The following is a 13,502-nucleotide window of genomic DNA, read 5'->3' as shown; positions in this document are numbered from 1 at the left end:
GATTACTCAATAATTAACGAGAGCATTCAATAATCAACGAAATCATTCAATAATTAACGAGAGCATTCAATAATAGACAGGCTTTATAATGAGATCATTTAATAATTAACGACATCATTCAATAATTAACCAAATCATTCAATAATGTAAACAGGCTCTGTAACAAACGAGATCAGCTGTTATCATATTACGTACATCATTCAATAATTAACACAGACACTACTGTAAATTCCTAGACATACGCAAGGGATTCATTACCACTTAATTAAAATTACTCGCTTTTATTTGGATAATGTTAAAATACATGTAAAAACTCTTCATCAACAGAGCTCTCGCGAATTTATGTTCTCGCGATTTGACGTATACGAGTCATTTCATGATACGCATGGAATACAGTAAAATACAGGTGAAATAAGAACAGGTGCCCTGACAGTTTAGACAGGTGAAATAAGAACAGGTGCCCTACCAGTTTTGACAGGTAGATGTAGAGGACTCGGAGCTGGGGGGTGGCAGACAGAAGTGTCTGTAGCTGCTGGTCGTCATGGAGAAGACTGTCCACTAGGTGCTGCAGGTAACCCTTAGAGGACATAAAGGTCATCCACTGCTGGAACTTGTCCATGGAGAGAATGGTGTCCAACACCGACAGAGCCAGCATCTAAAGCAGAAATATAAAATCATGTTAAATCACCTGTCCTCACTTCAACAAATGTCACTCAGATTAAAATATACAACACTGACAGTGCCAGCATCTAAAGCAGGAATATAAAATCATATTAAATCAACTGTCCTCACTTCAACAAATGTCACTCAGATTAAAATATACAACACTGACAGTGCCAGCATCTAAAGCAGGAATATAAAATCATGTTAAATCACCTGTCCTCACTTCAACAAATGTCACTCAGATTAAAATATACAACAATGTCGAAGGTCATTATTCAAAGCAGAAAGGGGTCAAAGGTCAGTTAGACAGATGTCACAATCCAACGTCCCTCCCGATAATAAAAATACATGCACATGAAGATAAATATCTTCGGTGTCGAGGTCATTACTTACGCGTCCCACATCGTGTCCGTCACAGGCATCACGACACAGCATGTCCATGAAGTTGTCGCCGTACGACAGAATGGTCGCCACATTTTCACGTCGCAGTTGTTCGTACTCTGAGTGGGAGTCTGCTAGGATCCTCTTACCCACACCGTCCCCAGTCAACTCTGTAAATTAAAAATATCGACTCAGTCCCAGGACGCCGTTTCATCAATAAGTGTATATTTTCAACTAAGTCTTACGCCGACTACGTAAACCTAGTTACGTATAATCTTAGTTTAGCGCAAACCGCGTTTCACGAAACAACGTAAATACATGCGTACGTTACTACTCAACCAAGTTTTCAACTAAGCTTACGTGCTTAGTTACCGCGTCCTGAGCATGCGTACATCATACTTTCTTTTTTTTCACTTGTCGTCTGGACCAAAATAATGAATGAAAAGAACGCAAAGAAAATGCACAAGCGGAATTGGGAGGAGACAGAGATGGCCGTGTTGGCAGAGGCAGTAAAATTTTTCTATACCATACTATTTGGGCACTGCATACTAAATCAAACATATCACTCCATTTAAACATTTTATCTACAGTGTATATAGGCCTATGTACATATTTTACATCTCTTCTTCTACAAAAAGTAGTTTCATGATTTCAAAAGTTATTATATTTTAAGTGCATGTAGGTCGACCCGATACATCTACATTGTATATAGATATTAACTATACATTTATACTTTAATTTGATAATTAATGTAGACTCATAGGCCTAAATGTGTTTGAACAAATTGAATATGTGTGCATATTTACAGCTTGGGATTACATGTATATAGAGGCATGTGCCATCGTTTTGCATAGTGACTTGGGGGCGGGCGGCAGCAGCTGTGATATAAATTAGATGTTGGCTTTTCAAATAATCTTTTTATCTTGTGTTATAACGCAAAAAAAAAGTTTTGTCCTATCTGCAAAATCCTAATTCGGAGGTGGGGTGGAGTGGGTGGTGTTGGAATCTTTTGCAGTGATTTCCACATTTTTTTCTCTCTCAGGTTTCATTTTCTTCAATCGTGGGGGTGCTAGAATCTCCTATTATGAGTGCCTCAAAACATTTTCCTACAAACATCATGTGTGTGTGTGGGGGCGGGGCTGTTAGACTTCTATTAATGATCATGATCATACCTCACTAGATAGGTTTTATTCATAAATTTCTCTCATTCACTTTTAGTACAAAATTTAAAAAAAAATTGTATTGTTAAAAAAAAAGGAGTAGCAACGCAGGGTGACCCCCTTCCCATTCACTCCGATTCGTACCTGATAACATAAAATATATATCTGCACGGATTATCCTGCACATCACTTATCAGCGAAATTCGTCAAGTATCAAACTGTTACGAAGACCTTTTTTTTTTATTATTTGGAAGAACTTTATTATCATAATATAGTTATATGATGTATCTCTTAAGACGGGATATTTTTTCAAGATTTAAGATATACATTGGAAAATAGTAGATCTTAAAGTAACTGTTCATGAAATATACATTACACTCCCGTAAATCCACCCACCATACGACAGAGATCGAATTGAATCGGGCTCTCTAATCATTTGTTCCAAGTTAGTCAGAGCGGAAGTTTTGAAGAGATTTATAAATAGCTAACATATAATACAACAAAGTGAATGTTCTCTTTACGGTGGACTACTTTACAAAGGGATTTGGGAATAACACTGTACATTCATCATTCATGTACAGATAGACACTTGTGAAAAATAATCATAGAGTAAAGGCAAGCCATAATTTACTAGTTTTCAAAGGGAAGTAACCCTTATGTCCTTACATATTTATCATTGTTAACGTCTAAAAGCATCCTGTCTTGAAAAAATCGATCACGACGCAAAGCTCGTCGGTAAAATTCCATATATATTTACAAACAGCTACAGTACAGTCGGCCATGATTTTTGCTTACTTACGTAGGTACTTACGCAAGGGTCCGACCTGACGTAGTGTTTCTACTTGTTAGTAGAAAACTTGCGTAAATTCTAATCTTACGCCATTTGATGAAACGGACTTATGTAAAATATTTAGTCTAGTCAGAAAGTTACGCCAAACTAAGCTTACGCAACTATTTACGATGTTTGATGAAACAGCGTCTAGGTCATCTCTATAAATTAAGAATATTAACTCAGTCCCTGGTCATCTCTGTAAATTAAAAATATCGACTCAATCCCCGGCCATCTCTGTAAATTAAAAATATCAACTCAGTCCCCGGTCAACTCTGTAAATTAAAAATATCAACTCAATCCTCAATTATTTACAATCATGTAGATTAAAAATATCAACTCATTACTTGTTTATTTACATGTAGATTAAAAAATACCATATAATTATATATATGGGGTTTGATTTCACAGTGGAAGAGCTTCTCTTTCTAGCAGTTCTGATTTTCTTTTTCGTGGTTACTATAATTTTCTTGGGGATGTTAATGTGATGGAAACAATGTCAATATGTTGATACTGTTCAATATAAACACTCGATTTAATATTCTAATCAATGCCTCAATCTAAGGTTCAATATCTTTTTTAAAATTGGGTTTAGTACAAAACATCAAGCTCAACATGAGGGACATAATAGCCTCTGAGAATGTCCAGACTGTTGTTAGCTGCGAGTGTGATGAAAATAATAAATGAACTTCAACAGATTAAACTACAGAGTCCACTAGAATCTTACTGTTCAGTGGTTTGAAGACATTTTGCTACCTGTCACACTGAAACAATAACTCATTAACTACCTGGCATACTAAATCAATAATTCATTAACTACCTGGCATACTAAATCAATAATTCGTTAAGTACCTGGCATACTAAATCAATAATTCGTTAACTACCTGTCACACTGAAACAATAATTCATTAACTACCTGGCATACTAAATCAATAATTCGTTAACTACCTGGCATACTAAATCAATAATTCATTAACTACCTGGCATACTAAATCAATAATTCATTAACTACCTGGCATACTAAATCAATAATTCGTTAAGTACCTGGCATATTAAATCAATAATTCGTTAACTACCTGTCACACTGAAACAATAATTCATTAACTACCTGGCATACTAAATCAATAATTCCTTAAGTACCTGGCATACTAAATCAATAATTCGTTAACTACCTGTCACACTGAAACAATAATTCATTAACTACCTGGCATACTAAATCAATAATTCGTTAAGTACCTGGCATACTAAATCAATAATTCGTTAACTACCTGGCATACTAAATCAATAATTCATTAACTACCTGGCATACTAAATCAATAATTCATTAACTACCTGGCATACTAAATCAATAATTCGTTAAGTACCTGGCATATTAAATCAATAATTCGTTAACTACCTGTCACACTGAAACAATAATTCATTAACTACCTGGCATACTAAATCAATAATTCGTTAAGTACCTGGCATACTAAATCAATAATTCGTTAACTACCTGTCACACTGAAACAATAATTCATTAACTACCTGGCATACTAAATCAATAATTCGTTAAGTACCTGGCATACTAAATCAATAATTCGTTAACTACCTGGCATACTAAATCAATAATTCATTAACTACCTGGCATACTAAATCAATAATTCATTAACTACCTGGCATACTAAATCAATAATTCGTTAAGTACCTGGCATACTAAATCAATAATTCGTTAACTACCTGTCACACTGAAACAATAATTCATTAACTACCTGGCATACTAAATCAATAATTCGTTAAGTACCTGGCATACTAAATCAATAATTCGTTAACTACCTGGCATACTAAATCAATAATTCATTAACTACCTGGCATACTAAATCAATAATTCATTAACTACCTGGCATACTAAATCAATAATTCGTTAAGTACCTGGCATATTAAATCAATAATTCGTTAACTACCTGTCACACTGAAACAATAATTCATTAACTACCTGGCATACTAAATCAATAATTCGTTAACTACCTGGCATACTAAATCAATAATTCATTAACTACCTGTCACACTGAAACAATAATTCATTAACTACCTGGCATACTAAATCAATAGTTCGTTAAGTACCTGGTTCCGTGGAAGTCAGAGACTTGGGTTTCTGGGCGATTTGGAGGTAGTATAACAGCGATCCGTAAAGGTTGGCCCTCACACGCTGCTGCCCTCCGCCTAAACAGAAAACAAACTCCTAATACTGATTTCTCATTCAGAAAGACTCTTGTTATTCAACACTGCTTAAAATTTTCTCCCTATCATCAATGATTCTCTGTGTTGGAAGTTTTATCCCTTTACATTGGTCACCATCACTGTGGTATTCACTGTCTCAATAGTCGAGCTTGACCATGCAATTAATTGCTTAATGACGTGGTTTTAATTTAATAAGAAAGAATCAATGATGATTTTGTAGAATAACACAATATTGTGTGATTCACAATTCCATGAAACCCGAAACCCAAACAATTAAAGGAAAGCATTACGAATATTAATTGGACTGGTATTCAAGTCTTACTAGACAAGAGAATATGGTCAATCACTCCTTTTAGCACCAACTGTAGGGAAGAGGCAAATTGGGTTCGAGATCCGGATCCTTGACCCCATGACCTCGTTTGACCTAGCCCTGCGGTGGAGTCCAGCATGGTGAGAAATCGCGAGCCTTCATCATCGGTGATGCCATCCTGACAGAAACACTGGCGTAGATTTGTCATCAGTGTCAGAATGATGCCGGCAACAGGGGCAGTTAACTCTGTCAGAGCATCGTCTTCTGTCACCTACAATAACCAATGATTAGAATGAAACATGGATGTCTACATTAAATGTGAACTTTATATTCATTTTTCATAATATATAGTATTACACAAAATCTCATCCAGAAGTATATGTATATAATGGGATATCGACTAATCCGAAGTCAAAATTTTACCCCCCCCCCCCTCAATAAAATGTATATCCAACAATTTGTACATTTTGTATATACTTTACTGTAATTCAATATTTTGTATTGGACATTGTAGAAGCCATATTAAATAAAACTTGATGATTTCAATGGAAAGGTTGATGGGTCAGTTATTTGATGCTGAAATTGTACAAGGTTAAAAAAGATTTTAAAATTCCCGGCTGCAGCTGAATGGGCCTCCTAATGGATGTTCTCAATAAAACAAATATAGAACATCAGGACATATAATGGTTGTTCTCGATAGTTAATTGTAGAACATCAGGACATATAATGGTTGTTCTCGACAGTTAATTGTAGAACATCAGGACATATAATGGTTGTTCTCGACAGTTAATTGTAGAACATCAGGACATATAATGGTTGTTCTCGACAGTTAATTGTAGAACATCAGGACATATAATGGTTGTTCTCGACAGTTAATTGTAGAACATCAGGACATATAATGGTTGTTCTCGACAGTTAATTGTAGAACATCAGGACATATAATGGTTGTTCTCGACAGTTAATTGTAGAACATCAGGACATATAATGGTTGTTCTCGACAGTTAATTGTAGAACATCAAAATTTGGTCGGGGTCAAACTCCGGTCACCTTTCGTTGTAATTCCTGTAGTAATTCAAACAAGACAGTCTGTCGGTCCTCGGCGGTCAGCAGATCCTCAGGACAGCCGGTCAGTAGGACCTCTGTAACCTGACGCCACGCCTCCAACGCCTGCTGCTTAGTGTTCAACTCCTGTCGGATTCGGTTTCGCCGGACGACGTGCTGTAGAATGTTCTCGACTTCCTGTATGATAACAAAAAATGCAATTTTGTATTCCTGACTGTCTGAACTGTTTTCGGTCACCTCAACGTTTGTTTGCATCCTAGTTTAGCTTTAATCTAAGAATGAAATGGATTCCAAAATGTATTCTAGGTTTTGAATACATGTACCTGAATATTTACTACAAATCTGAATTTATAGAAAAAAGTGTCATGTATTTGTTTTTTTGCATGACTTGAGAGCTAAAATTCAATTACATGTTCTCAAATGGTGTATAATACAAAAATTTTCTTAGCAAGTTTTTTTTTCCACATAGAATGCATGTTGCTTTTTTCCCACTTCACTCAAACAATCAAAGATGAATTTTTTTTTTTTTTACATCAATGTGTAAACTGTCTTACTTGCTAAAACTTCATTATTTAAGGACTGCCTCCCCATTCTCTACCCTAACACTATTGTGAACTATTGACCATGAAATACAGATCAGATTGATCCATGTCTAACCCCCATCCCCCTAATTTTTTACTCTGACACTAATGAGTTTCTATTGAACATGAAATACCAACCAGATTGACCTATCTCTAACACCCCCCCCCCTTTAATTCTCTACCCTGACACTAATGCAATCTATTGACGATGAAATACCGACCTCTACCCCCCCCCCTTTAATTCTCTACCCTGACACTAATGTGATCTATTGACCATGAAATACCGACCTCTACCCCCCCCCCCCCCCCCCCTAAATTCTCTACCCTGACACTAATGCGATCTATTGACGATGAAATACCGACCTCTACCCCCCCCCCCCTTTAATTCTCTACCCTGACACTAATGTGATCTATTGACCATGAAATACCGACCTCTACCCCCCCCCCCCCCCCAATTCTCTACCCTGACACTAATGCGATCTATTGACGATGAAATACCGACCTCTAACACCCCTGGTCTCTGTGTGACCATGATGTTGCCCTGAAAGTTGTTTAACTCATTCATCAGTACGTAATGTAGTCGCTTGACATCACAGTACAAGACTTCCTGTTCTGTTTGCGTTTCAACGCTCTTTATGGCCTGCTCTATCAGCGTCAATTCAAAGAATTCCAAATGCATTGTGGGAGGATAGCGCTGTGAAAAGTCAACTTCATCTAGGAGACCAAGCAACTTCCGGCGCACCTGCCGACCTGAAAACAAAAGACGAGTATTCTAATTAATTTTCCTCCACACAAGTTTTAAACAAGAACAACGCCAACGTGGCATAATACGCCCGTAGATTTTGCTCAAGGAAAACATATTTTAGTGGGATTCATATTTTAGTGAAGTTAGCACTGTCCTCTGTGAGCTAATTCATTATTATCAAAAATATTGAACATAACTATTTTTGTAGAGGCAGATCACCATTTTTTTTTTGCAGGAGAATCTCAAATTATATACAAATATTTCTTCAATAAAGTATAACTTGGAAGTTCACAAGCTATACTTGGGACCAAATTATCAAGTGAAGCATGCCATCTAACAGTCTTGACCTTTTAAACTTGAAAAAGAAAAATATTGGCATTCCTAGCCACAACAGTTTTGTTTGTATCCTGCTACAACCACCTTGACCTTTGACCTTGAGAAACAATAGGCTTACTCCACTTGGAATAAAGTATATGCGTATTCAATTTGACACTCCTAGTCCCAACGGTTTGGTCTGTATACCTACAAGGTTTTCCTACTAAGTAAACCTATGACCTTGACCTTGAAAAAAATAGGCATCTTCCTCTCATCATGGTGATCAAATATACCAAGTTATAATATCCAGGAGCTTACAGTTTGGTTTGTATCCTGCCCACAAGGTTTTCCTAATAAGTGATACTACAACCTTGACCTTTGACCTTGAAAAACAATAGGTACCTTCCTCTTATTATGATGATCAAATATACCAAGTTATAATATCCTGGAACTTACGGTTCGGTTTGTATCCTGCCCACAAGGTTTTCCTAATAAGTGATACTACGACCTTGACCTTTGACCTTGAAAAACAATAGGCACCTTCCTCTCATCATGATGATCAAATATACCAAGTTATAATATCCTGGAGCTTACGGTTCGGTTTTTATCCTGCCCACAAGGTTTTACTAAAAAGTGATACTACGACCTTGACCTTTGACCTTGAAAAACAATAGGCATCTTCCTCTCATCATGGTGATCAAATGTACCAAGTTGTAAAGTCCTAGGGCTTATGGTTCAGTCTGTATCCTGCCCACAAGGTCCGGACGGACAGACGAACAGACAGACGGACGACGCCATACCATAATACGACCCGTCTTCGACGAGCTTATAAAACCAGAAATTCTTGATCTACCATGTGACGTGACATTTTGACAACTAAAACTTACAGTAGGAGAAATGGTACTTACATAAATTGAAGATGGGCTTTGTAAAGTTAAAAATCTTTACCATACAAGAATTTCGTATGCCTTCACTGTTCTTAACGTGTTCACTTCTGAGGGATCGCAAAGTCTGATACTTCTGCTATTTACGCTGGCTTTAGTCAAAAAGAACTGGATCGATTAATCCTTTTCGTTCTTCTGATGCTATACTTATTTCTGATGGGCTGGACATTTCATTCTATACTTCATTCTGCAGGGACAGGCATTTCATGCTATTACTTCTGATGGGCCGGGCATTTCATACTTCTCATTCTATACTTACTTCTGAAAGACCGGGTAATTTATTCTTCTCATGCTAATACTTACTTCTGAAGGGCCGGGAGGTCTGAGACATGTAAGACACCTGGTCAGTAAATCCGTCGTATGTAAAGTCCCCATCATCGCCTCCAGCTGGCTGGAACACTGTAAAATCAGACCAGGGGTTACCATTACTACATACCAGGGTCGCTAGAAATTATTGAAGACGAGTCTCGGACTCATGGTTTATAAGCAGCTTGAGTTACCATCACTACATACCAGGGTTGTCGCTAGAAATTATAGAAGACGAGTCTCGGACTCATGGTTTATAAGCAGCTTGAGTTACCATTACTACATACCAGGGTTGTCGCTCGAAATTATTGAAGATGAGTCTCGGACTCATGGTTTATAAGCAGCTTGAGTCTCATGAATATTTAATGAGACTTTTGTATATAAGACAATTAAAATGGAAGCAGTACAAAACATATCAATTTTAAGATTTATTTTTAATCATTCGCGACTGGCCACGGACGACTAATTGTCCGTGACAACAGAATTACTTCCTCCATTCTCCTGTCATCACAACAGCCCTATTTACCATTAAACAGCATTTTAATCAAATTATCATTGTGATGAAATAGATGCGTACTAGTTTTGTTTGCTGATGATATGTAAAACCTACCAAGGTTTACAAACTATGCTACTTTCGATTCCGATAAAAATGGCTACCGGAAGACAAGCATTTATATTTAAATATAGATCCCGATTTGTAAAAAAATAATAAGAAATAAATAAGAAATAAAAATAAATAACTGCCAATGGCAAAATGTTCTTCATTTTGCTTCTTATCTAATTATCTTTTAAATATTATATTCTAATTCGCACCTTATTGACAGATGCTAAACAAACAAGTTGGATTGGGACACTCTGAACTCGGTGGTATTATCTCGGTTCACTAGAGTATAACGTTTTTCCTAGTTTTTTTTTTCTACTTAATATCAGGGTTTCAAAGTAAAATTATGATTAGCGGTTACTGAAATAGCCGGGTAGTTACAACTGCAGATAAAGCAGTTCTTAACCTTTGACCCTACCTGTCTGACCCTCTGACCCATCGTCAAGCAACGCCCTCATCAGCCTCTGTGTGTGAGACCTCTGACGGTTGAGGGAAGTGAGTCGAAGTTCTATCGCGATAAGCTTCATCAACCACGACTGAGAGATCATCACTGGACGCTCTGAAAAAATAAGCTTCATCAACCACGACTGAGAGATCATTACAGGACGCTCTGAAAAAATGTTTCTGGATTCAATACAACACATATCTACAGGGTTCTGTGGGATGTAGATAAAGAGTTGTGTCCCTTACACTAGTGATAGTATTGTCACAGGAAATAGTGGAAAGGGTGTGCACAATGATTAAATTTGAAGAAATAATTGTAATAATGTAAATCACATGGCATATCCATGAAGAAAGAACTGTAAGAATCTAAACTCCATTACATATACATGCATAATGAACATAAAATCTAGATATGAATCCATTGGAATATTTTCAAAAATGTCATAACGATTTACTACAGAAAGAAAATAGCGATGAAACTAGTACTCAGATAATAATACTGTAGATCTTTATAGAAACAAACGACATACTGTAAAACTGCTGAGTGAATGGCAGATGTTGCAGCTGTCGGTACAGGAAGTCCCGCGTGGTGCGTAAATATCGCAGGGTGGGTGTGGACGTCTCTCTATTAGCAGCCAGGAGATAGATGAGTTTGTATGCCAGCTCAGAGAGGCGGGGCGTGTCTCGCAGACAGGTGGGACCAGAGTGCGTCCCCACCCCTTTCTCCAACAGGGACAGCACCGCATGAAGGCAAGTTTTGGGAGCCCCAAGGATCCCTAACAACAGAAATTCATGCTTTAAATTCGCCACAAAACACACTGGTAAGGATTCCCCCCTCATTCAATTCCATTACAAGGGGAGGGGAAGGGGGGGGGAGGTGGTAAAATATTTGTTAGATTTCTGATCATTGTAAGAAATGTCAGGTATATAAAAGCATGCTATTAGATAGACATTATCTATTTTCAATGAGGTGGATATTCTGCCCATAAAAATTCTATAAGGTCTGAACTATGGTAGTGAAATTCTAGTGCATGACACCTTTTGAAAAGTTTTTCTGCAGAAATCTATGATCTTTCGAATTCATCTACATTTATCTGGGGCCTTCCCCAGGATACTGGCATCATGACAAATCAGAATTGAAAGCTGGGTTAGAATTCCTTATAACACTATGCACAATACTGTGGAATCATATAAATCTGTGAGGCTCAATTTTCGTGGATATATTTAGATGTCACAGTTTCGTTGGGATGTTATTTTGTGGATATGATATCCGTACATTGATACATCACATATTTCTTCATGATTTGAAATTTGAAGGGTAGGGGAACCCACAAACTCCCCGAAAATGGAGCACCCACAAAACTTGGTGACTCCACAGTAATTTACACTATCAGCTTTGAGAGCACATTGTTTCATCATCGAACTCACCTGGGTCCTGAAGCAGTGTTTTACTGACTGACTTCCTGATGTCGAACCCAAGTAACAGGTGTGCCAAGTTTGGTGCTGGTTGGTCGAGAGATCTCAGCAGGACCTGAAGAAGGTATTGTCTAGTGGAATTCCTGATGCGGCCAGTCTCCTTAGAGTCGTCTGCAACATTAAATAAGGATAAAGTAGATTATACATCCAGGCATGAAATGTCTAGCAGCGTAAGCCAGCATCACAGCATAAGCCAAAACATCACAGCATCAGCAGCATAAGCCAAAACATCACAGCATCAGCATCACAGCATAAGCCAAAACATCACAGCATCAGCATCACAGCATAAGCCAAAACATCACAGTATCAGCAGCATAAGCTAGCCAAAACATCACAGTATCAGCAGCATAAGCTAGCCAAAACATCACAGTATCAGCAGCATAAGCTAGCCAAAATGTCACAGCATCAGCAGCATAAGCTAGCCAAAATGTCACAGCATCAGCAAATACATTATTTGGTTAATTATAATCTATAGCAAATGGACTGAGAAATAGGTAAGAAGATGATAAACAATACATGTAGGTCTATCGCTGTAAATCTGGAGAATTTGCAAGATCAACACAGACAATTTCAAACCAAAGAAAAAAAATTCAAGAGCATTTAATTTTGTACTAATATTAACACAAACTAAAAACAACTAAATTTTATCCTTTCATAATCCAAGCTTCACAAATAACATACTTCCCTTCGAGTCGCTACACTAGCTTACACATGTAGAAGTCACTACACTAGCTTACACATGTAGAAGTCGCTACACTAGTTTACACATGTAGAAGTCGCTACACTAGTTTACACATGTAGAAGTCACTACACTAACTTACACATGTAGAAGTCACTACACTAGCTTACACATGTAGAAGTCGCTACACTAGCTTACACATGTAGAAGTACTTACACTAGCTTACACATGTAGAAGTCACTACACTAACTTACACAGGTAGAAGTCACTACACTAGTTTACACTTGTAGAAGTCACTACACTAACTTACACATGTAGAAGTCCCTACACTAACTTACACATGTAGAAGTCACTACACTAGTTTACACATGTAGAAGTCGCTACACTAGCTTACACATGTAGAAGTCACTACACTAGCTTACACATGTAGAAGTCACTACACTAGTTTACACATGTAGAAGTCACTACACTAACTTACACATGTAGAAGTCACTACACTAGTTTACACATGTAGAAGTCACTACACTAGTTTACACATGTAGAAGTCACTACACTAGTTTACACATGTAGAAGTACCTACACTAACTTACACATGTAGAAGTCCCTACACTAACTTACACATGTAGAAGTCACTACACTAACTTACACATGTAGAAGTCACTACACTAACTTACACATGTAGAAGTACCTGCACTAGTTTACACATGTAGAAGTCACTACACTAGTTTACACATGTAGAAGTCGCTACACTAGTTTACACAGGTAGAAGTCACTACACTAGTTTACACA

The 13,502-nt window shown here is 37.3% G+C and overlaps 1 protein-coding gene across 3 annotated transcripts in view; it reads right to left on the bottom strand.

The window, feature by feature from the left end:
• LOC125674483 (nuclear pore complex protein Nup205-like) overlaps positions 1-13,502 on the bottom strand; it is a 60,523-nt gene that overhangs the window by 14,412 nt on the left and 32,609 nt on the right. For 2 of the 3 annotated variants that reach the window (XM_056159604.1, XM_056159606.1), the window contains 10 exons: positions 11,987-12,145; positions 11,089-11,334; positions 10,533-10,724; positions 9,511-9,606; positions 7,706-7,953; positions 6,608-6,799; positions 5,573-5,831; positions 5,134-5,232; positions 1,057-1,214; positions 467-655 (listed from right to left, as the gene is read on the bottom strand). In XM_056159604.1, coding sequence (XP_056015579.1) covers positions 467-655; positions 1,057-1,214; positions 5,134-5,232; positions 5,573-5,831; positions 6,608-6,799; positions 7,706-7,953; positions 9,511-9,606; positions 10,533-10,724; positions 11,089-11,334; positions 11,987-12,145 — 1,838 coding nt within the window. The remainder of the gene's footprint in view (positions 1-466; positions 656-1,056; positions 1,215-5,133; positions 5,233-5,572; positions 5,832-6,607; positions 6,800-7,705; positions 7,954-9,510; positions 9,607-10,532; positions 10,725-11,088; positions 11,335-11,986; positions 12,146-13,502) is intronic. The other variant, XM_056159605.1, reaches the window with a different exon arrangement.

This window comes from Ostrea edulis, chromosome 3 (genome assembly GCF_947568905.1).
Source record: "Ostrea edulis chromosome 3, xbOstEdul1.1, whole genome shotgun sequence".
NCBI classification, from domain to species: domain Eukaryota; kingdom Metazoa; phylum Mollusca; class Bivalvia; order Ostreida; family Ostreidae; genus Ostrea; species Ostrea edulis.
The sequence above is the reverse complement of the archived record's forward strand: the minus strand, read 5'-3'. Positions and strand labels throughout refer to the sequence as shown.